Raw genomic sequence first — 24908 nt, forward strand, 5'->3', positions numbered from 1 at the left:
GAGGCGCAGCAGCAGCGGGAGGCCCCATTAGCTAAAGTGGTGCTTCAGGTTGAGAACGGTTTCAAGTTAAGAATGGACCTCCAGAATGAATTAAGTTCTTAACCCAAGGTACCACTGTATGGTGCTGGAGGAGACTCTTGAGAGTCCCATGGACTGCAAGAAGATCAAACCTATCCATTCTGAAGGAAGTCAGCCCTGAGTGCTCACTGGAAGGACAGATCCTGAAGCTGAGGCTCTAATACTTTGGCCACCTCATGAGAAGAGAAGACTCCCTGGAAAAGACCCTGGTGTTGGGAAAGATGGAGGGCACAAGGAGAAGGGGACGACAGAGGACAAGATGGTTGGATGGTGTTCTCGAAGCTACCATCATGAGTCTGACCAAACTGGCAGTGGAAGACAGGAGTGCCTGGTGTGTTCTGGTCCATGGGGTCACGAAGAGTCGGACATGACTAAACGACTAAACAACAACAAAGGATCAGACGTGCATCCTGGGAGACATTTTGGACTCACAGCTGTTCAGGGAGGTGCAAACCAACTCTGTGTCCAGGATGGCTGTCTACCAGTTCCATCTGGTACTCAGGCTGAGACCCTGCCTGTGCCCTGTATCGCAAGAGTGGTACGTAACTCTGGTTATCTCCCGCTTCGACTGCTGCAATGCACTCTTATGTGGGGCTACCTTTGAAGGTGGCTCAGAAACTACAACTAATCCAGAATGCAGCAGCTAGACTGATGACTGGGAGTGGCTGCTGAGACCACATAACACTGGTCCTAAGATATCTACATTTGCTCCTAGTACGTTTCCGAGCACATTTCAAAGTGTTGGTGCTGACCTTTAAAGCCCTAAACGGCCTCAGCCCAGTATACCTGAAGGAGCGTCTCCACCCCCATCGCTCAGCCTGGACACTGAGGCCCAGCTCCGAGGGCCTTCACTGCGAGAAGTGAAGTTACAAGGAACCAAGTGGAGGGACTTCTCGGTAGTCACACCCACCCTGTAGAATGCCCTCCTGGCAGATGTCAAAGAATAAAACAACTATATAAATTTTCATAGACATCTGAAGGCAGTCCTGTTTCAGGAAGCTTTTAATCTTTGATGGTGTTGTTTGTTTGTTTGTTTGTTTTGTTGTTTTGTTTTATTTGTATTGTTGGAAGCCACCCAGAGTGACTGGGGCAACCCAGTCAGATGGGCAGGGTATAATTTTTTGTTGTTGTTGTTGTTGTTACCTGTGGCCCTCTATATGTTGTCGGGACTCCAACTTCCGCCAGCCTCAGGAAGCATGGCCCAATGGTCAGGGCTGATGGGAGTTGCAGTCCAGCAACCTTATTGAGGGGCTGGGGCACAGTTTAGCCATCTCTGCCAAGGCAGGATGAAGCGGCAGTGCCTTAAATAACTGTATATAAGTCAAGAGGGACCTGCAACAAAATGTTGCAGTGTGGAATGCTTTGTTTAGGGGTCCAGCCAGTCAGTAAACCATGCCCTCACACATATATATGTTTTCCATCCGGAGATGGACTTTTCTGCAGTGGCTCCCCATTCCATGCAGGGCTGGAAGAGGCCCTTGTCTGAAACCATGGAGAGCCCATCAGCTTAGAATCAACAATATTGAGCTAGACTAATAGTTTAATTTTTCCTAAGGCAGCACAGGAATGATGATACGTTGGTCTCCCTTTATGTCGCTGCAGCAGCCCACTTTGTTTTCTGCCTCTGATTTTCCCTGCTGATTTTCATTTATTTCCCCCCACCCCCGCGCCCCCGTTTAAAGACATCCAAACGATATCTAGGTCACTGCACTACGTAATGCTGCTAACTTTTCTGGTTTCTTCGAAATGGGCAGCTTCTAGCTGTGCATTTTTTTCCATGTTAGCAGAGAAGGGTTCGCTGCGGAGAACAGATTGAGCAAAGAACCCCAGCTTTGTAAACTGGTTCTTGCTGTTGCTTCTGTCTGGATGTCTCGAGTTATATATCTTTGAGTGATGATGCTTGTTAGAATGAGAGGCAGTCTGGAGTAGTGGTTAGGGGGCCGGCCTAGGATCTGGACGGCTAGGGTTCAAATCCCACTCAGCCATGAGACTCACTGGGTGACTTTGGGCCAGTCACAGTCTCTCGGCCTAACCTCTACCTCACAGGGTTGTTGTGAATTGAGGACAAATCAGGGAGGAAGAGAGCCATGTAAACCACCTTGGGGAAAAGGTGGGATAGAAATGTGATAAATCGAAAAGCCCAAAACACCAGCTCCTGCCCTCTCAGTCAGTTGAGGATCATTGGTCAGTATTCAGCCAACCTGCCCCATCTGTGCAATGATTTCTACTTGCACAGCAGAATCTTTCCACCACTAGGGGCTCGGGGAACCCTTAAAACAGATTTGCGGGGTTTGAGGGAGGAGAGAGGGAGGAAGTTCCATTGCACAAGCACAAATCTTTGTGCGTGCCGAACGCTCTCTTAGCACTACAGTAGCTTCTACCAAATGGCTTGAATTTTGCAGCCTTCAGTTGCAGGAAACATCTGGCAATTCCATAACTCCATATTGGCTATAAACATCCACTGTGGGCCCAGTTACGCCATCAAGAGTTTAGTGACATTCTTTCTTTATATGATTATGTACATGCTTCCAAAGGGATAGATGGAGGGGATTATAACTCTAAAGAGTGGGTTGCAAATACAGATACTTTACTTCAGTTAATGGTTGGTGGTTCCCAGCTGAATATGTGAACATCATCTGTTGCAAACTATGGTGTTTCAGTTGATGTGATGATATGAAAGTCCTGCTTGTGGCATGGGATAGAATGCAGGTGTCAACCCTCTTCAAGAGTCTGAAACCTTCGTGTGTTTTAAATTTTACTAGGTGAGAGTAGGGATGGGCAAATCTGTTCATTTCATTTCATCTCAGTTTTGCATTTTTTCCAATCTTAAATTCAGTTTCCAAATTTCCATACAGATGGTAGGTTTTTTTTAAGGTACTGAAAATTCACCAGTATTTCAAATTTTGGCATGCAATTGTCCTAATGGATGCATGTTTGCAAAGTATTTTCCACTAACATAATGCACTTTGGCTTGTTATTTTAGTTAACGTATACATTTTTATGCACACTGTACTCTAGCACAGCACGTGCATTTTTGTACCTGTTGCTTGGTTGGAGAATTGCATTTCAAAATTTGGAAAAGTGCAAATTTCCAAAGAATTGCTGTGTTTCGGTTCATGTAAAGTCTTGGAAAGTGTGAATTGTGGAGGTTTGCCTCTAAATGCTATTTTCATTTAATTCTTTTAAAGCATTTTAAATATAGCAAATTATTGTTTTTTAATTCAACAAAAGCATTCTACTAGGACGGGGTAAAAAATAAGGGTAAAGGACCCCTGGACGGTTAAGGCCAGTCGAATTTGACTATGGGGTGTAGCACTCATCTGTGCTTTCAGATATAAAATCTGTTTGGTAGTCAACAAATAGATTTCATATATTATATAGTTTTAATTCTATCAAGATTAACTTGTGTGGTCCCCCCCCTCCAATGTTATTAACAATTCTTGTTTTTATCCGTAAACTTCCCCATTAGGGAAAAAGATGGGGTATAAATAAATTGATGATGATGTAGTGCCCTTGAGATGCTGTTGGACTACAATTCCCATCGTCCCTGACCATCTGCCATGCCAACTGGGGCTGATGGGAGTTGTAGGCCAACACCGTTGGGAGGAGGCACCACATTGGCTCCCCTTGCACTAGAGAATGAGCTTTCTGGCCCCATGCCCAGGGGCGTCGCTAGCCACTGGGCTGCTGGGGGCGGCAAGCCCAGTGGCACCCATGGGGGCGGGGCGTCGCTCCGTGCGCATGACGCATGCGCACGGAACAACGCCTCCGCGCGGGCCAGTTGGCCCGCCCCTCTCCCGCTGCACTCCGTGAGCGGAGCTGTCCCGGGGAAAGGAGAGGGGTTGGGCCAGCGGGCCTGCCCGTGTCCTTTCGCCCCGGGCTCCGCTGCCTGAGCACAGTGGGCAGGGAGCGGCACGGCGGCGCGTGGGGAGTGATGGGAGGGGCCGCCGCTTGTCACCCCACGTGCCGCCGTTCGTTCCGTCGCCCCGGGAGCAGCAGCACCGCACACACTGTGCGCCGCTGCTGCTCCCACGGTGACGGAGCGAGCGGCGGTGCGTGGGGGTGACTTGCGGCGGCCCCTCCCACCACTCCCCACGCACCACCGGTCACCCCGGGAGGAGCAGCGCTGCAGGAACGGGGTGCTCGCTCGGCCGAGCGAGCACCCCGTCCGTGCAGCGCTGCTGCTCCCGGGGTGACGGAGGGAGCGGCGGCGCGTGGGAGTGATGGGAGGGGCCGCCGCAAGTTACCCCCACGCGCCAAAATGTTACGCCCACCTAGGGGCGGCCCGAGGGGCGGCCCGCCCCCCCGCCCCCACCCTACGACGCCCCTGCCCATGCCCCTGTCACTCCCCCCCCCCGCCAGCCTGGCTAGCAGGTGATGGCAGCAACTTCTAGCCAAGACCCTGCAGAGCCCCGGCCAATCCAAATTGATAACGCAGCACTAGATAGCCCAATGGGGACAACAGCAAGGCAAGATGCAGTGGGGCAAATTGGACACAGAGAAGTTAAATAGGCCGCAGTGACAGTGGTGCTTGCGAAGAGGAGCCCATTCAGGGTGTGTATCCTGCAAAGGGCGCCTTATGCCAGGATCTGGAGCTGAACCACTGCTCCTTGTGTGAATAAGGACTTTTTTTTCCCCTTCTGGGTTTGGCACTACTGGGAAAGCTTCAGCTGCTGAGGAGGTGATGGCTGGAATAATTCACAGCAATATCTGTCTCAGTGGAATACGTGTATTTTTGGAATCCTAGGCTGGCTTTATACCTTCCATGATCCTCGACGTGTGTGTATAGGAAAACCATTTTGTTTTTCTCAGGCTGTGGTCCTGAAACAGGGGGTGCAGTTTGCGTCTGGGCCCAGGTGGCGTCCCGGATTCGGTTTTTTTATCAAAGGGACTTCAGTGCCTCATTACTGTTCAGTGCCTCATTACAATTTCCCACTCCTCCCCCGTCCTTCCCAATGTCTAGGCAGATCTCTCTAGAGACACAGATCTCTGCAAGCTTATCCTTTCAAACAGCAGACTCTGCAGAAAGAAAGGGATCTGCCTGTAGATAATACACCAGCTTGCCGAGTCTTTTCTGTCCATCCTCAAATCAGTCTCTGCAGGGGAGAGGAAATTGGGGTCGGGGACAACACACTCCTATGGAAGCTCAGTGCCCCCTTCCAGTCCCCACAGCCATTTGGGAACGTAAGGACCACACAGAACATGAGGAAATTGCCTGATTATCAGGTCAAACTATTTATGCATCTAGCCCAGGAGTGGGGAACTGGATTTTGACTAGCAGCCTACATCCTTCTTCCCCTACCAGCTGTGGGCCAAGTTTGACAGCTGTTGTGAGACCATAGGTCTCCCTGTGTATCTGTCTCCATTAGTACAGGAAATGCTAGTCTCCATTGGAACCTGGATACTACTTTTGAGTTGTGTAGTAAGGGTCAAGAGCTATGTGTACACACACTTCTATTATTTGCCTAATTAAGGTAGCAAATTCTTCCTGGAAAAACCTCCCCCCCCCCCGCTGCCATTCTCATGGAGATTGTTGCTTGGATCTGAATGGCCAGGGCTCTGCTCACAGCTGATAGTGAGAGACTTCCTCGGATCATTTCTGCATTGCTATTAGCACCAGCACCCCCAGAGGATTTTCTTTTCTTATTTTTGCTTTTCAACAGGCCTTCCTGTAACCAGCCACAGCTGTTCTGTGCTTCAGTCAGCAAAACCTCCTTTTGTGCACTGATTCCTTAAATAGTGGATGGGATCATGTTTTGATCATTTCCTATTGTGGGCCAGGAAAAAGATGACTGTTCCAAGGAAGTCATCATTTTTTTAAAATAAAATAATTGCAGTACAGTGGTTCTGGTTAAGAACTTCATTCGTTCCGGAGGTCCGTTCTTAACCTGAAACTGTTCTTAACCTGAGGTACCACTTTAGCTAATGGGGCCTCCCGCTGCCGCCGTGCCACCGCTGTGCGATTTCTGTTCTCATCCTGAAGCAAAGTTCTTACCCCGTGGTACTATTTCTGAGTTAAAGGTAAAGGGACCCCTGACCATTAGGACCAGTCACGGACGACTCTGTGGTTGTGGTGCTCATCTCGCTTTATTGGCCAAGGGAGCCGGTGTACAGCTTCCGGGTCATGTGGCCAGCATGACTAAACCGCTTCTGGCGAACCAGAGCAGCACACGGAAATGCCGTTTACCTTCCCGCCGGAGCGATACCTATTTAGCTACTTGCACTTTGACGTGCTTTCGAACTGCTAGGTTACCAGGAGCAGGTACCAAACAACAGGAGCTCACCCCGTTGCGGGGATTCGAACCGCTGACCTTCTGATCGGCAAGCTCTAGGCTCTGTGGTTTAGACCACAGTGCCACCCACGTCTGGGTTAGCAGAGTCTGTAACCTGAAGCATCTGTATCCTGAACATAGCTGTCAACTTTTCCTTTTTCTTGCGAGGAATCCTATTCAGAATAAGGGAATTTCCCTTTAAAAAAAGGAAAAAGTTGACAGCTATGAACCTGAAGTGTCTGTAACCCGAGGTACCACTGTATTATTTCCCTCCAAGTGGCTGAAGGTTTGGTCTACCCCATTTTATCTTCATAACAACCCTGTGAAGTGGGTTAGATTTAGAGACCTTGACTGGTTCAAGGTCACCGAGTGAGCTTCATGACTGAGTGTGGATTTGAACCCTGACCTCCCAGGCACCATTTCAAAACTTTAACCACTATGCTACACTGCACTGGCTTTGCTGTTTATCATTTATTTGAAATACTGGGCATTCCTAAGGCTGTGCTACCATTGCTCTTTTATTCCTTTCGGACATTTGGTGAATGTAGGGGAAAGAGGACTGGGATTGTGCCTTTAAGGTGAATCTATCCAATTTGCATTTTCTGAAACAAAGTGAAGTGAAACACAGCTGTCCTTCAAAATTCACACTTGCCCAAATTTTGCAGCCTAACAGTGCTTAGAAAAATGCATATATTGGGAGAAGGTGCGCACACAAATGAATATGTTAGTGAAAATAGAATGCAAAAATGCATTATATTAGGGGGAAGAGTTTGCAGAAATGTGTACACAGAAAGGTGTTTATTATGAGAAATGCACACTTAAAATGCTAGTGAATATTCATGACCTTTTTAAAAAACTAAATTGCTGCAGAAATATGGAGAACATAATTTAAGACTGGAAAAATGAGAAATGGAGAGAACCAGAATTGACAGATCCTTGCATCCCGTGCCACTACTGAAAATACTCAATTGCCACCTCCAAAGGGTACAGTGGGAGGACCTCTGGCGCAGACCTTAGGGTGCCTCCAGATGTCAGTATTTTGCAGGAGAGGTTCAAGTGTATACTGTCCTTTCAAGTGGATTAAAGTGCTCCATTGCCCTAGCCCAACAAATCCATTTAAAAAAAAAACCTGACATTTGGCAGTTTGGAAAGCGATAGAAGACATCAAGAAGGGTGGGATGAATGAATTACTAATGGGAAGATGTGCAAATGCCCCATAAACAGATTGGGATGAATGCTTATTGTCTTATAAACTCCCCATTAAAAAATGGAATAAATATGATATTCTATCCTCCCACTCCAGCTTTATGCAAGGAAATCAAGTTGAATGTGAAATAAATAGGTCATCTGGAGGAGCTCTTAGATTCTGCACAGGTTCATATGGGAGTAGGCAACCTTTTGATTTAATACTTGTATTCCCCTTTTCCACAATCCTGTTGAGCTCACAGTGGCTTATAATACATATATACATACATTCTTTTATTCGACCGTCAGTCAGAAAAAAAATACATTTGTATAGAATTAAAAACCTCTGAAGGAACTTTTTTTTAAAAAGGAAATCATAACCCACAGTGGAATGGAGCTAAACAGATAACCCCATATTGATAAAGTGTCTTATAATGATAACATAAAAAGCTCCCATCAATGCTTCCTATTTTTGTGATTGTGTGTTTGGATTTTGTTCTTTTGGATGAGTGGTTTTTCTTCTGTTTATCTAAGCAAGTGAATGGTATGTGCTAACTGGGGTTTCTAGAGCAGAGATGCTGGAGATGGTACCTGTAAAATCATCATGTCTAGAAGCTATTCGTTGCCTTATTCTCTAGGAGGGATGAGGGAGAAATTCAGTGCATTTTCCCTGGTTTGCATTTCCCAAACAGATATGTGAACTGAGGGGCAAGTATCCTTCCAGATTCACACATCTTCACATTTCGATGCAGCTCTCCCAGACAACATGAACCAAAAGGCTTATGTTTGTGGGAAAGTATGCACAAGAATATATGCATTTGTGCAAATAGCATTTTTTTAAAAATTGCATTATATTAGGGGGAATTGCTTGCAGAAAGGTGTGCCTTAGTTCACACCACATGCAAAAATGTGTACTGTATTTTGGGGAAGAAAGGAATTTAAGATGGGGAAAATGACAAACTTGGGAGAAACCGAAAGGGGCAGATTTGCCCATCCCTATTCTCCACTGCTTAGTTTCGGTCACGGGTTTGATCCCCATATGGGCTAGCTGCGTAGTCCTGCCTTGCAGGGGGGTTGCCTAGATGATCCTCGGGGTCCCCTCCAGCTCTACAATTCTATGATCCTAAGGAGATTTGTGCTGCTGTCTTCCTCTCCCCTCCTGTCTCTCTCCACCCCTGAGTCTCATCTTCTCTTTCTCTCCCTTCTACCCTCCTGGCTTCCAGGATGCTTCTGTGGTTTGGGGCTGGTTTACACCAACAAATCCTGCACAATGCCTCCCATCACATTCCAGGACTTGCCGCTGAATATCTACATGGTGATTTTTGGCACTGGGATCTTCGTCTTTGTGCTCAGCCTCATCTTCTGCTGCTACTTCATTAGGTGAGTCACAGCCCCGAGGGAGATGCTGGATGCAGATGGCGGAGGAGGGAGGAAACGCAAGCGATGCACCTTGGCCTGTGACTGCAGTTGCTTTGCACCCTCCTTGCATGTTTTTGCCTGGCTGGAATATGTCTTTGAACTCTGATAATGCCTGTTGTTTGTCTGGATGGAGAATAGAGGTTGTGAGTGTGTGAGTGTGTGTGTGTGTGGAAATGAGCCTATTATTATTATTATTATTATTGTTATTATTACTATTATTATTATTAATACCCCACCCATCTGGATGGGTTTCCCCAGCCACTCTGGGCATCTCCCAACATAATATTAAAAACACGATAAAACATCAGACATTAAAAACTTTCCTAAAAGTCAGATAGTTGTTTATTTCTTTGACATCTGATGGGAGGGTGTTCCACGGGGCGGGTGCCACTGCAGAGAAGGCCCTCTGCCTTCTGTGCAAAGGTAAGATTTGCATTCATTACCCTGCCCACTTTTGCCTCTGACCCCGCTGACCCCTGGCAGGCTCCCACATGGCCCTTAGGCTGAACCCAGATGCCGCACCCTCAATCTATAGCCCAGGATGGTCTTTTCAGATTAGCAGCAGCTCTCTTTTAAGACCTCTGGCAGCGGTCTCTCTCCTGTCACCTGATCCTTTTAAGTGGAGGGGACACGGGATGTGTGGAAGGTTTGCATATAAACCATCTGCTCTGCCACTCAGGCCCCATCTGCACTACCTGTCACAGGCATGGCTTCCCCAAAGAATCCTGGGGAGTATAGTTTGTTACGGATGTTGATTGCTGCTAAGAGTCACCTATCCCCTTCACGGAGCTACAATTTGCAGAGTTCCCTGTGAAGAGAGATTGACCATTAGACCGCTCTGCGAATCGAGGGGAAGGGGAGGGTCTCCTTACAACTGTCAGTGCTCTTAGCAAACTACAGTCCCCATGATCCTTCGGGGGAAGCTGTGACTGTTTAAACTGTGGTGTGCTATTGCTCTAGTGCAGGGGTGGCCAACTCCCAAGAGACTGCAATCTACTCACAGAGTTAAAAACTGGCAGTGATCTACCCCCCTTTTTGGGGGTTCAGGTCAAAGTTGTTGAGCTTTTTTTAGGAAGGAAAGCGCTGTTTTTTGGGGTTCATGTACAAGTTGTTGAGCTTCTTTAGGGAGGAGGAAAGCGACATTGAGCTTGTGTTAGGAAGGAAAGCCCTGTTTTTGGTGGGTCGGGTCATTTTAGGGGTGGAGGGCAAAGATGTTGAGTTTTTTAGGGGAGCCAAAGTTTTTTAGCTTCTTTGGGGGAGCCACTGATCTACCAGTGATCTACCACAGACGTCCAGTGATCTACCAGTAGATCACGATCTACCTGTTGGACATGCCTGCTCTAGTGGAAATGAAGCCTGAGCTATGGTTCCTCCATCCCGAATCTCTCAGGGCTCTTAATTCAGTGCAAGCCCCGTCCGTTCAAGGCCTGAGCAATTGTGCAAATTTCCTAAGGTTGGCCTGGGTTTATTTTTGCCAAACTGGTTCAGAGTGTTGCTTCCATGCCCGTTACGAATGTGCAAGGACGGGTGGGAGTCGGAATGCGATGTTGGGTGCAGCTTTTGCCAGAAGAGACTTTGCCCTGCGCCACGTAGGATGTGCAGATTAGTTAGCGAAGGAATGAATTTTGCTCTGCGCCGCGAAGGCCCTGGGCCTCCTGGCCTTAGCCTTGTGGACAATGAGGCTTTTATCTCGTCCCCTGAGCAAATACCAAAAAAAAGAAAGAAAGAGAGAGAGAGAGAAGGGTTGAGTATGATTTAGGGCTACTTCTTTGCTAAGCCATGCATAGGTCATAACCTCTTAGGGCAGTTCAATCCCCAGGCTGATATGTCATTTCTGGGCAAACAAAGGATGCTCCTCATATGGAGCTTGCAGCCCCCGTTGGTATATCCAGATCGGTTGTGAGTGCAAACAATACACAGAATGGGTGCAAACACTATGCCAGTTGTGGGACTTGCAAGATACTTTAAATTCAAGCTGTTTGGAAATCGCACATGGGGGCAAGGTTCCTAAGACATCGGGATAAAATAGAGGCTTGCCTCCCTTTCTCTCTTTAAGCACACGAGTCCAGCTGGATCAGGCCAGCAGCCTTCGTAGTTCGCCATCCTGATTCCTAGCCTCTGCTGTTGTGAGACCATAGGCACATAGGAAGCTGCCTTATTCCGAGTCAGACCATCTTGACTCAGTATTGTCTACAGGGACCAACAGAGGCTCTCCGGAGCCTCTTCAGACGAGGGATTGAACCTGGGACCTTCCACATTCAAAGCAGATGTTCTGCCCTTCCTCTAAGAATTACTGCCTCTTCCCTTGCCATGAATCTACTGTCCATCCCTTTCATAATTTTGTGAAGCTCTCTTACGACACATGCACAGGCCATTAGCCATTTCCCCACCTTAAAATGAAAAGGCTAAAGTATTAACCCTTCCTTACTGGAATAACTGCTTTGCCTTGGCGCCAGATGTTTATAGTTGTGTGACCCACTCCCTTGAGAAACAACCAGCCGAGGACATTCTGCCAAGCTAAGATGACCAGCTCTTGTCCTCACGAAGCAGGAAATGGCAGGAAGTTGCAGAAGGGAGGGCCTCATTCAGGTGGTAGACAGATCCATTGTTTCTGGGGGAAAGAAGAGACATGTCTTGCTTCCATCAGCTATTTATAGAAAACTTATTTTTAAGCTGTGCATTTGCCTGCAGCCGGGATGTCTAGGAATAGCCAAATGGATGACAAAGAGCTGGTTTCTTTCAACTTTTCTTTGGAGCTTCTGTCTCCATCAAAATCCCTAAAGAAAAGACCTAGTCGGCGTTGACTTTTCCCAGGGCAAGCAGCGATATCTACTTTGAGAGAAAGTTTTAAGGGAGATCTCTCAACCCCCTCCATTGGCAAATTTGAATGCTCTTGCTCAGATCGAGTTAGCTATCACTGAAGTTTCGTCAATAATATTTACTGTAGACTTTTTGAGAGCTGAGCATGTTTGTTACATGGGTTTCATTTATTTACTTTTCCAAGATGTATTTAGCACTGAATTTTTTTAAAAAACAAACAAACCCACACACAAGGAAGTAAAATATGCTTTAGAAAATACCAATAAAATCAACAGACTAAAAACAAGTAGGGATAATACAGTGATCAAAATATAGATGGACAAATATGTGTAATAAAATCACATGCCTGGGTAGGCCTGCCTAAACTAAAATGTTTTCAGCAGGCTTTGGGGAAAAAATGAAAGCAACTGTCTAATATTAATAGCCCCAACGGACTCTGCAAACTTTGCAAATCACCATTGTTATATTGCTAAACTAAAAGGTTCAACTGACGCAATCCCAGCCAGAAGATGCAACAAGAAGTGGGTAAAAAAGTTGGTTCTGGGCACATTTGGCCTCAGTTTTTAGGATTAGGTTGAGGTTTCAGCACTCTTAATCCCGCTCTCCAGATACAGAGTTCTTTAGCTCTCTCTGGTCCTTCTTGATTCATGTGGCTGAAAGTCAAGAATGACATTGGCATGGCTCCTACCTGGAGGTGTTGGGGATTGAACCAGAGACCTTTCTGCATGCAAAGCAGATGCTCTTACCACTGAGCTACAGCTCTTTCCCATGTGGTGGCCCCTAGCCCAGCGCTTTGTGCTGCCTGGGCACAAAGAAATCTATGTGAATCCAAAACAAAACTATTATTCACTGTCTGTTTCCTCCCTCCAGCAGCTCAGGCCAGCCGGTTTGGCTTCCACAGCAGTGAATGGGTGCTTGCTTATCCTGGCGAGGTGCCTGAATGAGCCTTGACCAAAAGTTCTAAGCCTCAGGATTGGAGCCAGGTTCATGGCCAGCATCCCTTGAGCATTTTAACTGCCTGCCCAGGGGCAGCTCCAGCTTGTTTTCCATTGAGCTCCGAATCTTGAAGCGTATGGCTGAGCAGTTGCATTCTCACTTTCCTCTGCTTTGCAGAGCGAAAAAAGTTCTGGAAGCAGGAATGACTCTGTGCACCCAATCCCAGCAACCGTCATCTGCCTGGGACCAATTGGTTGTTGTTTTCGTTTTTGCCGAACGGCTCTCTGGGGAACCAGCCTCCCAGTCTTTGGCAATAAGCCATCATACAGAAGTCCACGGTGTCTGTAGGCAATAATTGCACATTGATTTTTATTTGTTGTTTCTTGCTAGGGTTGCAATGTTTCACCGATTAAATTGCTTAGCACAGAGGTGAGGAACCGCAAGCCCAGGGGCCAAATCTGGCCCTCGGGATTCTCATTAGGCCACAACCCTGTTCCCAGGCCACACCCCTTACTGATCTTTCTTTGCATACTCCTTGCGTGCTTCTGTCAGGTAGGAATGTGTCCTTAACGCCGCCTGGATGGAGGGCATGTTTGCGCACATTTGTGTGGCTGGAATGTATCATTACTCTAGCCCAGCGCCGTCTTAAAGGGATCGGCCACCCTGGTGCGACGATCCCTCGGCGCCCCCGGTGGGCCGCCTCTCCACCCACCTCCCTCCCGCGCTGGCCGCCCCTCGGGAGGGGGGGTGGGCGAGCGGGGGATGAGGGGTGTGGCGCTGCAAGCCGGCCGCCCTCCGGAGCCCCAGCTGGAGCGCTGGGAAGGGCACGCAAAGCCCCGCGCCGCTCCAGCGCCACGCCCCTCATCCCCCAGGGGCGGCCAGCGCGGGAGGGAGGTGGGCGAAGAGGCGGGCGCGGGTTGGGGAGGGGCCACCCAGTATGCTGGCGGGCTCGCAGGGGCGCCCCTGGGGGGCCTGGCGCCCTGGTGCACCGCGCCACCCAGCCCCTATGACGAGACGGCCCTGCTCTAGCCACTTCAGCTCTTAGCATTTCCCTGCAGTGGCATTCATCCGTCATAAATTTGCCCAGGGGAGAATGTGGCCTGCAAGCAAAAGGACACTCCCCCTCCCTGGTTTAGATGAATCAATTGCAGAAATATTTAAATCTACTTCAAAAGCACCCGGGATTAATTGGGAAAAACATCATGCATACATTTTTAAATATAAGTTCTTGTAAAATAATCTTTAAAGGCAGCCCCACATATAAAATTACTGCAATCCAATGAGATGTTGCCAGTTTAACATAACAAAGCCTTGCCGCTTGTCTTTGACATCACAGTTCGTTTATTTTTATTTAACGACCTATATATGCCACGTGATTGTAATAAACCTTCAAAGCAGTTTGCAAAAAGAAAAGGGGGGGGGAAAGCATTATCAATAAAAGGCGGTTAAAACCACATATTGAAAAACATTCAAAAGCTGATTAAAATCAACAATAAACTAAAAACAGATTAACACATGTAGCTTCCATACGCCTGGGCAAGCTTGACTAAACAAAAATGTTTTAAGCAGGCACTGGAAAGAGTACAGTGAAGGAGCCTGCCTGCTGTCAATAGGCAGGGAGTTCCAAAGTTTACGGATTTCTTGGCCTTAACAACTATCCTGCCTTTTCTTACATGTGTTGATAAAACCTCTGATACCGATCAGCTGCTCTGAAGGCATGACATTTTCACAGATAGAGGGCAAAACTGGCAGTATGTTTGCATTATGTTTCTGTGAGAGCAGGGGAAGGCGTCAGTTTGGCTGGGATCACACAGGTCACCTAAGACCTTAAGTAGTGTAGCTTCGTGGGACCGAGTGATTGAAAAATGGGTGCACAGTAGGCAAGCCTTGAGATGCTGCTGAACCGCAACTCCCATCAGCCCCACAAGCATGGCCAAAGATGATGGGAATTGTAGTTCAGCACCATCTGGAGGGCCAACAGTTCTCCACACTGGATTTAGGGTAAGCATAAGGAAGAACTGCTGGATGGTATGAGCTGTTTGCTAGCATAGCGGATTGCCTTAGAAGCTGGTGGTCTCTCCTTTATTAGAATTTTTTTTTAGCATGTTTGGGTTTTTCCTGTTAACTTTAAAAATGTTCCCTTTCCTTCTGCAGTAAACTTCGACATCAGGCACAGAGTGAAAGATTTGGATACAAAGAGGTAACAGGACTATGACATGGTTTTAAGTATTTTTTCCCCCTTTTGCTTTCCAAACTATGATCAAGGGAATGGTTTAGTTCCTGAGCAGGTATGGGAAGGAGCTGAGATGCCTCTTTCTGGGCTTGCCCAGTACCTTAGTGTGCAACGGGAAGTGAGATGTTCTAGAGCAAAGCAGGAAATCTTTTGCCAATCTTGTATCCCTACCATAGCCATCTAAAGCTGAAATTCTGTATATCTGAAGTGAGGAAGCTCTGTCCCATAGGCCTAAACTGGCCCACCAAGTGTTCCCATTTCCCTGCGAGGCCATTTTGTGCAAGCTGCAGCCTCCTGCCCTAGAAGTGACGCCAGGTGAAAAGTGGCTTTTCGGTCACCTGCTTCTATGCCCCCATTGTACAGCACTTTCCAAGCACCTGACAACCAGCCAACCAAGCAATCTGAAAGAACACAGCAATGCAATTTCCCCTTTGGGCAGGGATAGAGAGCAGAGGTGTCTCACTGTCCTGCCCGCCTCTGCTTGACAGAATTACACCAGCATAATTCAGGTAGTGTGGAGCGCTACTTTCCACCTATCAAACATGGGCAAGTGCCACTTTTCAGGAACCCACCAGCAGCAGGAAGACCCAAAATGCAGTGTTCCAGAGGCAGGGAAGGAATCCTGAGCCAACACATGACGGCATGAGGCCTGGTTGTTGTGCCAGCTCCAGGCTGGTGTAGCAACTTGCCTGACCACTGCTACCAACTTCCACTCTGGCTAGCATGCAGAGGCAGTGGTTAGTGTTAGGTGTGCAATATTAATCTTTCCACAACCCTACCTATCAGCATTCTGGATGTAAGAAGACAGTTGTTTCCTGTGGTTGTTTTAATTGGAAAAAGGTGGCATTACTAACCATGAAGTTGTTAAGTGCCACACTTTTAACATTTGGGGGGAAAGGGTGCCAGTACTGCGTGCTCTTGAGGAGCCCTAGGGAAAAAAGCACTGGTTGTTTCCATTGTGGCCTGCTTTCATGGCAAGCTGTGCTGCTTCCGTTCTGCTGCGGCTCAGTTTCCACCAAATGCAGAGTTACTCATCTCTCTGCGATTTGATGGATTTTGCGTATTTATTCACAGAGATTGACGAATTCAGTGTAATGTATGAGTGTAATGCATTCCTTTCAGTGCAAAGGAAACACAATTCAAATCAATTTATGACAATTATGTATCACCAATTGCATATAATTTGTGGGCTGGGGTGGGGGCAAACCGTGAATACCAACAGACTGATTTATGTTCCGGATGTGAGATGAATAAGCGAACATCGGCAGTTTCCACCACTTTTTCTGTTTTTGTCAGAATTCTCTGGCATCCCTAATCAGTAGTTTGCAGTTGACCTTCTGCCCAACAAACTGCTTCAATGTACACCTTCACTCACCAATACCTACACATGTCAGACCTCAGCGTGGCTTTTGCAGGGCGCTGCTGTATTGCAGAAATGCGCTTGCACAGCAGAAGTTCCCAATGAAGAGTCAAAGCTATGTGCTGATCAGAAAGGATGGAAAAGTTTGAGCAAAGAGAGAAACAATGGGGAAGTTTGCCAAAGCCCGAATTATCTGGGCCAGATCTCCCCACCCAGCAAGTCTGCCTGTGTGATTTGTGTGGTTTCTGTATAAACCAAGGTTTTCAGTGTTCAGCGGCAGTCACTGTCTGTCTGCACAGTAGTCAGGATTAAAATACATGCCCTGACCATTCATTTCTGGTGCCCTGATGCTAATCTGCCCCCTTCTCTTTCCTTTCTTCCTCTCAGGTGGTTTTAAAAGGTGATGCCAGAAAGCTAAACTTACATGGGGTGAGTATAGAATCCACTTTGATTAATGAAAGGGGCTGGCTTTTAACCAAAATTTAGAAAGCAAGGCTCCCTTGCAGTTCCTTTCTGGGGCACATGGGGAGGGGAAAATAAGAAGAGCCCTGCAGGATCAGGCCAGAGGCCACAGTGGCAAACCAGAGGCCTATGGGGAGCTCAAAATCGGGGTCGGAATGCAACAACACTCTCCCCACTTGTGATTCCTAACAAACGGTGTTCAGAGTCATACTGCCTCCAGCAGTGGAGATAGAATCATAGAATTGTAGAGTTGGAAGGGACCACCAAGGGTCATCTAGTCCAACCCCCTGCAATGCAGAAATCTCAACTAAAGCATCCAAGACAGATGGTCATCCAACCTCTGCTTTAAAACCTCCATCACCTCCCGAGGGATTCCATTCCACTGTCAAAACAGCTCTTACCGTCAGAAAGTGTTTCCTGATGTTTAGTCGGAATCTCCTTTCTTGTAACTTGAAGCCACTGGTTCGAGTCCCAGCCTCCAGAGCAGGAGAAAACAAGCTTGCTCCCTCTTCCATGTGACAGCCCTTGAGATGTTAGAAGATGGCTAGCATATCTCCTCTTAGTCTCCTCTTTTCCAGGTGAAACATACCCAGCTCCTTCAACCGTTCCTCATAAGGCTTAGTTTCCAGACCCTTGATCCTCTTAGTTGCCCTATTCTGACTGTACACATTCCAGCTTGTCAACATCCTTCTTAAATTGTGGTGCCCAGAATTGGACACAGTATGTAGCTATGATAACCAGTAGCCACTAATAGCCTCATCCTTCATTAAGCTTTCCCTTAATTGTCTTTTCAAGGCAGACTACCTCCAACACTAGAAGCTATGCACCGCCATCACAGCTCGTAGCCATTGCTAGGCTCCATGAATTTGTCTAAACCCTTTTAAACTCTATTTTGGAGGAGCAAGTGCCATGGCTTTCATTATGTGCTGTGTGAAGAAGCACCTCCTTTTTCTGTCTTGCATCTTCCAATAGAAGACAAATCAAAATTTGCTAAACACTTATGCAGATAAACTGTTATTCAACTGTTATTCAGTGAATATCAGTGAGACTGAAGCAAAATCCCTGGCAGGAAGTAAAGAAGGAAGAGAGTAGAACTTGTGTGTGTGTGTGTGTTTTCTTTGCATGCAGAATGTCCCAGGTTGAATCTTGGACACCTTATGAGTAGTAAGTGATAGGAAAGACTTCCGCCAGAGACCCTGAAGAGTTGTTGCCGTTCAGAGGGAGAAAACCAGTTGGGACAGCCACCCAGCTTTTCTTGGACCAGGGTAGCTTCCTCCAGCTGCTGCAGCCCAAATGAAATTTGTCACAGATCCACACAACTCACACCCCCAGGACAACATTTAGGTCTTGTGAAAGCACCTTGGACTGCGGTAGACACATTTTGTAAGCCGAAATCTGGAGTAGATGAAGGCCCAAGAAGATGCCACCTTGGGCCAAGTAAACGAGGTCTGCACCTGCTGCCCAGTGACCCTTCAAGATCAAGAAAACCTTTAGCAAAACAAGGGTCCCATTCATAAGATCACAAGAAGCTTGTGGCCTGTTGGGACACCTGTTGTCTACACTGAATGGCAGCAGCTCTCTAGCGTTTGGGAAAGGGGTTTAACCCAGCCCTGCCCCGAAGATGCCAGGGATTGAACAAGGGACCTTTTGCATGCAAGGCAGATGCACAACCCCTGAGCCATGTCTCTTCCACGGCAACTGGGTCAAACGATTTGGCAGAAGCAAAACTGGGCAGTTCCCCTGACTCTGGCACTGCCCCGTTCTAACTCCTGTTTCTCACCCAGCCTTTGCGAAACATGACAAGGCCCGTCTTTTGCATTGAGAGCTGCCGTGGGTGGGCACGCAGGAGACAGCTTTGTAATGTACGCCTCTTCTTCTCTCCCCCCCCCCCAACCCCTTTCTCCACAGCAGACTTGTGCCGTCTGCCTAGAAGACTTTAAAGTGAAAGATGAGCTGGGAGTGTTGCCATGCCAACATGCCTTCCACAGAAAGTGAGTAGCTGCCAAGGATGGGCCAAATAGCTGCTTTTGTGCCTCTCGGCTTGGCAAGCCGCCCGGCGTTCAGTTAACGCCCTTTGGTGCATGCTGCTGGGGAGAGGAGATGGGCACCTTTGCCGACAGAAAGAGGCAAGGAGGGGGGGAGCCTGGCTTTTTTGTTTCTGAAAACCTCTTGGGCTGCGGGGAGGGAGGGAGGGCAGCTTTGCGAGACGGGAGGTTGGCAGGAGTAGCCAAGGCCTGGATCAAACCAGACCGTGACATGCCAAGGCCATAGCTGTCAACTTTTCCCTTTTTTTGCGGGAAATTCCCTTATTCCAGCGCCGTTTCCCATTGCAAAAAAAGGGAAAGTTGACAGCTATGGCAGTTTCCCAATGCAAAAAAAAGTGAGGTTGACAGCTTTGCTAAGGTGGGTTAAAACATCTGCCAAGCCAAGAGCAGGAACAAAATACCCATCGAAATAAGGGCCACATTTGTTTCAATTGAGGAGAAGATAGTTGAATGGGGGGGGACAGATTTTGGCTGAACCCCTGAAACAAAATAATAGTGTTGAAATGATCAGGGAAGAGGTAAAATGATTTGAAGGGAAGGAGCTTATGCTTTTGGCACAGGGGGAGTGTCTTACTCTTCCCTCTCCTTCTTTTAAGATTTCTATTTGTTTTCTTTCTTAATACCTTTTTTTAAGTTGCCAGTTTTACTGGCTGGTTTGCAGCATATTGTCTGCTGCCCCCCCCCCAATCCTTCCTTCTTGGAGGGCTTGTGGGAAATTTACGTATTATTTATTTGTTTGTGGCATTTATACCACACCGTCTATTCCCAAAGGCTAAAAAAAATTAAAAATCTTCTAAGACGGTCCCTTGCCCTCGACCACCCAATCTAAAACAAAAAGACATGGCATGAAAGGAAAAAGGGAATGGACGGGAAGAGGGGAAAGCAAGCTCAAGTACAAGTTTCCAAGTTGCAGTTGCAGCCAATGTCTGTGGCAGTTCTGGCTGTCTTGCCCTTAATAAAGATCATTCTTTGTCTGGAAACAGCCCCCCAACTAGATTAGTGCTGGAAACAGAGTTGGTGATGATGTTCCGGGCAGGGGGTCAGGACAACTCCTGCCCTACAGGCCCCATACACACGTTTCTTTTAAAGCACATTGCCCTAAAGAATACCAGGAATTGTAGTTTATTAAGGGGGCCAGCTCTGTGATGGGTAAACCACAGTTGCCACGAGTCTTTTGTGGGGGGGAGCCATGTGCTTCAAACATTTGTCTCTCCAACAGCTGCCTTGATGGCAGATTGAATCCTCACAGGAGGGGGACTTCGTGGAGTTACCCCCTCCCTTCCTCACTAATGTCAGTGTCAAGTGTGCTAGGAGCAACAGCAGCAGGGCTTAAAAAGCTATATTTAAAAACAGAACTGGAACAAAATTAAAAGGGGAGAAAGTTTTTTTTTTGTTTTTAAGGGTTTACCCACCATGAACATGTTGGGATTCCAAGCTCCCTCCCCTGTCTCCCTGAAAGTGTTTGGCAGCTTATTTCAGGGGTTGAATTGTAACCTGCAAATGGACCGCCTCCACTTGACCAGCCTGAAAGTGAGCTTGCAAATGGTGGGTGGGGCAGCCCCCCCCCAACACTGCTGAGCCTCAGGTGAAGTCCCAGCTCAAACAAGAAACCCTCTATAGCAGGGGAAGCCAACAAGGTGCGCTTCTTGCGTTGATGGACTCCAGCTCTTATCGGCCCTTAGCCAGCAAGGTCAATGGTGAGGGATGAGGGAAGTTGGAGTCTAGCAACATCTGGGTGGCACCAAATTAGTCACTGCTGCTTTAGAGATATCTTCCTGTTTTTTTGGGGGGGGGGGGCATTGGCCAGCCCAGGAGAAGACTCTGAATCACAGCCCAGATGATCAACACAGGGTAGTTGCTCAGAGAGCCCAGAGTCCCCAATTCTAACCCAGGCTGTTCTGGATGAATGATGGCTCCATTATTATCTGTCTGGGCCCATAAACCATTCATTAACCCCCTGGCATCCTCTCCATGCAGCAGGTGCCAGAGCCCTGGGAGTCAGGCCAAGCGCAGCACCTGCTGTCAAATGGGGTTAAAATCCCAGCTGGCTTGTGCAGGCCAAGCCTGGTGTTTCCCGGAGAGAAATCGGGAGCCATGGCAAGGCAGTGGGGTAACGGGGAGCAAGTGACTTGGAGAAGCCAGTGCTAGGATCACTTTGCAGCTCAGCTTGCATTTCCCTGCCTGCCTGTCTGCCTGTCTGTGGATAGGAACAAAAGAGGCAGGAAGAGGAGAATTGCAGCAGCTGTCTGCACACTGCTGGAAGTGACATGGACATATGCCAGTTCCAGTGTTGCATGTGTGCTGAGAGCATGTACATGCATGCAAAGATCCATAGCATTCTCTGTGGGCCAGGCTATAACTCACCTCATGGTTGGAGAACACTTCTTTTTTATTATTAAAGATTTTGTGGATTTACAAAAGTGTGTGCAATGTCTCTCTCGTATTTTTTCCCATGTAACATTTTTACAAATCAGTTTTGGTTGTTGAGACATTAGGGAGAGAAGGGGGAAAGAGGTGGGTGGGATGGGAGGATGGGTGAGGTGGGGTGACGATGTTTCTATTTTCCTTAATATATGTAGGGTTTGGTGTCAGCGTTGTTTGTGTAGGTTCTCTGTTGTTCGCTTGTGCTTCTTTGGCGGTGAGAGAGGCCGGGGTTGGCGTAGGGTGTGATGGTTCATTTGTGGTTGGCTGTGGTGATCTTTAGTTTCCCGTGTGAGTGGGGTGGGTGCGTGTTTTAGATCAGGTTACCCTTCTGAGCCAAAATGTTGTAATTCCTTTGGAGCAACCTCATAGGGGCTGTGTGCCAGTGGTGGGGCAGGGCCATAGGCAAAAATGGGCAGAGGGATGAACGTGAATGTTGCTTTCTGAGTCTGCTAGTTTCTACACACTTGCCCAGCCTGCCCCCTGCAACCCTATCAAAGCAGCGAAAAGCAAGTTTAATGCTGTCAAATTACACCTCTCTCTCCACCCTCTCCTACTTCCATTTTGGCTGCAGGTGCCTTGTGAAATGGCTGGAAGTTCGCTGTGTCTGCCCCATGTGCAACAAGCCCATCGCCGGCCCTGCGGAGCCTCACCAGAGCATTAGCATCCTCTTGGACGAGCTGGTTTGACGTCCAGCCTCCAGCTTCCCCCGAAAGCAGACCTTCTACTGACATAGATGATTGCCTGGGTGAGGGGGCCGCACTAAAACCCGTGCCCCCAGCTGCAGAGACTTCCCACTGGGGACTGCCTCCTCCTCGAAGGAGGAAAAGGGGGAACTGTGCCTAGTGCCAACAAGCTGGCCTTGTTGTGCGTCCCCGGTCTAGGGGGCAAATTTTGGGGGAAGTTCGGTCAAACGCGTGCCGGGATCTGCGTTTGCCTCGGTCCCCCGGCACACAAAAGGGTTTGGGAGCAGAGGACATCCTACAAGGACAACACAAGTCTCTCACACTTGGTTTCTACAACAGGACGTCACGATGCCAATTCTTGAGATCAGAGTCTTCCCTTCGTCTATGAAATGCTGGTCAGAACCAATTGCTGGGTGATGAACCCACTCACCCACCCCCACCCCCCTCGGCTCTTTTAGCAGGCCTAATGAACTCTTTCTAGGAAGCCAGTTCCCCAACCCCACTTGGGCCCCTCCAAGAGCCAGTGTGGTGTAGTGGTTAAGAGCGGTAGACTCGTTATCTGGGGAACCGGGTTCATGTCTCCGCTCCTCCACATGCAGCTGCTGGGTGACCTTGGGCTAGTCACACTTCTCTGAAGTCTCTCAGCCCCACTCACCTCACAGAGTGTTTGTTGTGGGGGAGGAAGGGAAAGGAGAATGTTAGCCGCTTTGAGACTCCTTCGGGTAGTGAAAAGCGGGGTATCAAATCCAAACTCTTCTTCTTCTTCTTCTTCCTCAGAGGGTCCGTTTTACGATTAAAATCGGGAGCTTTAGCTTGGGCAGCGCCTGGTCTAGACCAATCGCAGGGCTCTTCCCCGCAAAACCTAGAGTCCGTGTTTACAGTAAGACTTAAATGGAAACCTCCTGGCTGCTGCAGGAGACACTCCCCACCAAAGCCCATGTCCCACACCATGACTTTTGAAGCACTCCTGCACTGCTACAAAAAGCCAGGGTTTTCCTAAAGGAATCCTGGGAACTGTAGTTTGAGGGTGTGGAGATTTGTATAGGATACAGCTATAGTTCCCAGAAGCCTTAACAAATTCGAGTTCACGGGATTCTTTGAGGGGGAGCCATGACTGTTCAAAGTGGTCCAAGAGTGCTTTAAGTGTATGGTGCCGATGCGACGTGTGGCTTTCAGAGCACAAAGGTGTTTTTGCCTTTTCCACGTAGCTGCATTAGAAGTGTGCGGGGGGGGGGAGGTTGTGGGGCGGGGGAGAGGGGGCCACACTTTGCCTCTCGCCATTCCTTATGCACAGGTCATGGGGAAGGGGGAGATAACAAAAGACAGGTGTGATTCCCCTCTTTGATTTGAAAGAGGGGTGGGGTGTATTTTCTTAAGTGGCCTTTGAACTTTTTCTTCCTGTTTTACCCTTGTACAGAAAAATAAATCTACTTTCTCTGAAACCCGTTGGCTGGTGGTTTTTTTATTTTTTTTTAAAGATATACATTTCAAAAACGAGACCACTGCATTTAGCATCACTTTTAAAGAGGCTATGTCACAGATAGTTGAAGCACTGGCTAGGTATTCAGCAATTCCAGTTATTTGAGTGTCCCCACTCATTATTTTTTCTTATATAGGGCTAGTTTAAGCATGTAGCTCTTTGTTGGACTTTATCAGCATTATCTTAATATAAAATTTAATAAAATATATTTTAAAATTACTTCTGGATTGAAGGATGTTGTGCTGAATTAAAAAGCCTTGAAGACTTGGCCAAATATTTCCTTGACTTTCCATATCCTTGGTAGGTCAACTGTAGCTCAGTGGCAGAGCATCTGCTTTGCATGCAGAAAGTCCCAGGTTCGATCCCTGACATCCTCATTTAAATGTTTTTTTTTCTTAAAAGGCTCAAGGTATTAAAAAAAAATTAAATTCCTATCCTGCCGTGCCTCCCGAAGGAAGTCAGGGTGGCAAACAACAAAATGATATAATTTAAAAAATAAAATAAGGGGGGAAATAAACATTGAAGGGTGCTTTAAAACTGCCACACCAAGTCATAGCTAATAATGTCAAGGCTGCTGGAAATGCAGCTATCATTCGGCTATCATTCCTGCTGTAGGTTAATGAGAGGGAGGCACCTCACCAATGGGGGGCATTCCAAAAATGGAGAATGTGGACCAGTGCCAACCAAGCAGCACCACCAACAGTTTATGGGGCTTGCCCTCTGTTTTAGCTCACAGTACGTTCCTCAACTGGGACGCGGGTGGCGCTGCGGGTTAAACCACAGAGCCTAGGGCTTGCCGATCAGAAGGTTGGTGGTTTGAATCCCCGCAGCGGGGTGAGCTCCCGTTGCTCGGTCCCTGTCCCTGCCAACCTAGCAGTTCGAAAGCACGTCAAAGTGCAAGTAGATAAATAGGTACCGCTCTGGCGGGAAGGTAAATGGCGTTTCCGTGCGCTGCTCTGGTTTGCCAGAAGCAGCTTAGTCATGCTGGCCACATGACCCAGAAGCTGTACGCCGGCTCCCTCAGCCACTAAAGCAAGATGAGCGCCGCAACCCCAGAGTCATCCGCGACTGGACCTAATGGTCAGGGGTCCCTTTACCTTTACGTTCCTCAACTAAACAGGAAACTGCCTTATACTGAGCCAGATCACTGGTCCATCTTGCTCAGCATTGCCTCCACTGATGGGCAGCAGCTCTCCTGAATTTCAGACCTGGAGAATGCCAGGATTAAATCTGGGACCTACTCGCAAAGCAGATGCTCTACCACCAAGCGCTTCCCCCTAGTGGCCACCAGTCTCCATATTTGAGCTTTCGGGATCCCTTTCTAGCTGATTCATATATCTCATTTACCGGTATATCCTGCCTTCTTTCCGAGGAGAACAAAGTGATACCTCCTCCCCTTCCCCATGTTATCTTCACAGCAACCGCTGAGAGAGGCATTAAAAGACAGCGACCTGCCAAAGGCCACCCAGCTGTCAAGCTGCTGGCACTTTGGGATTGCCGGACTGCTTTGG

At 47.9% G+C, this 24908-nt stretch overlaps 1 protein-coding gene across 2 annotated transcripts in view; it reads left to right on the forward strand.

The window, feature by feature from the left end:
• RNF122 (ring finger protein 122) overlaps positions 1–22006 on the forward strand; it is a 31879-nt gene extending 9873 nt beyond the window's left edge. The window contains exons 2-6 of one of the 2 annotated variants that reach the window (XM_033172215.1): positions 8759–8915; positions 14865–14910; positions 16691–16732; positions 18674–18756; positions 21806–22006. In XM_033172215.1, coding sequence (XP_033028106.1) covers positions 8759–8915; positions 14865–14910; positions 16691–16732; positions 18674–18756; positions 21806–21920 — 443 coding nt within the window. In that variant the 3' untranslated portion in view covers positions 21921–22006. The remainder of the gene's footprint in view (positions 1–8758; positions 8916–14864; positions 14911–16690; positions 16733–18673; positions 18757–21805) is intronic. The other variant, XM_033172216.1, reaches the window with a different exon arrangement.
• The last annotated feature ends 2902 nt before the right edge of the window (positions 22007–24908 follow it).

Source organism: Lacerta agilis, chromosome 15, assembly GCF_009819535.1.
Source record: "Lacerta agilis isolate rLacAgi1 chromosome 15, rLacAgi1.pri, whole genome shotgun sequence".
Classification (NCBI taxonomy): Eukaryota; Metazoa; Chordata; class Lepidosauria; order Squamata; family Lacertidae; genus Lacerta; species Lacerta agilis.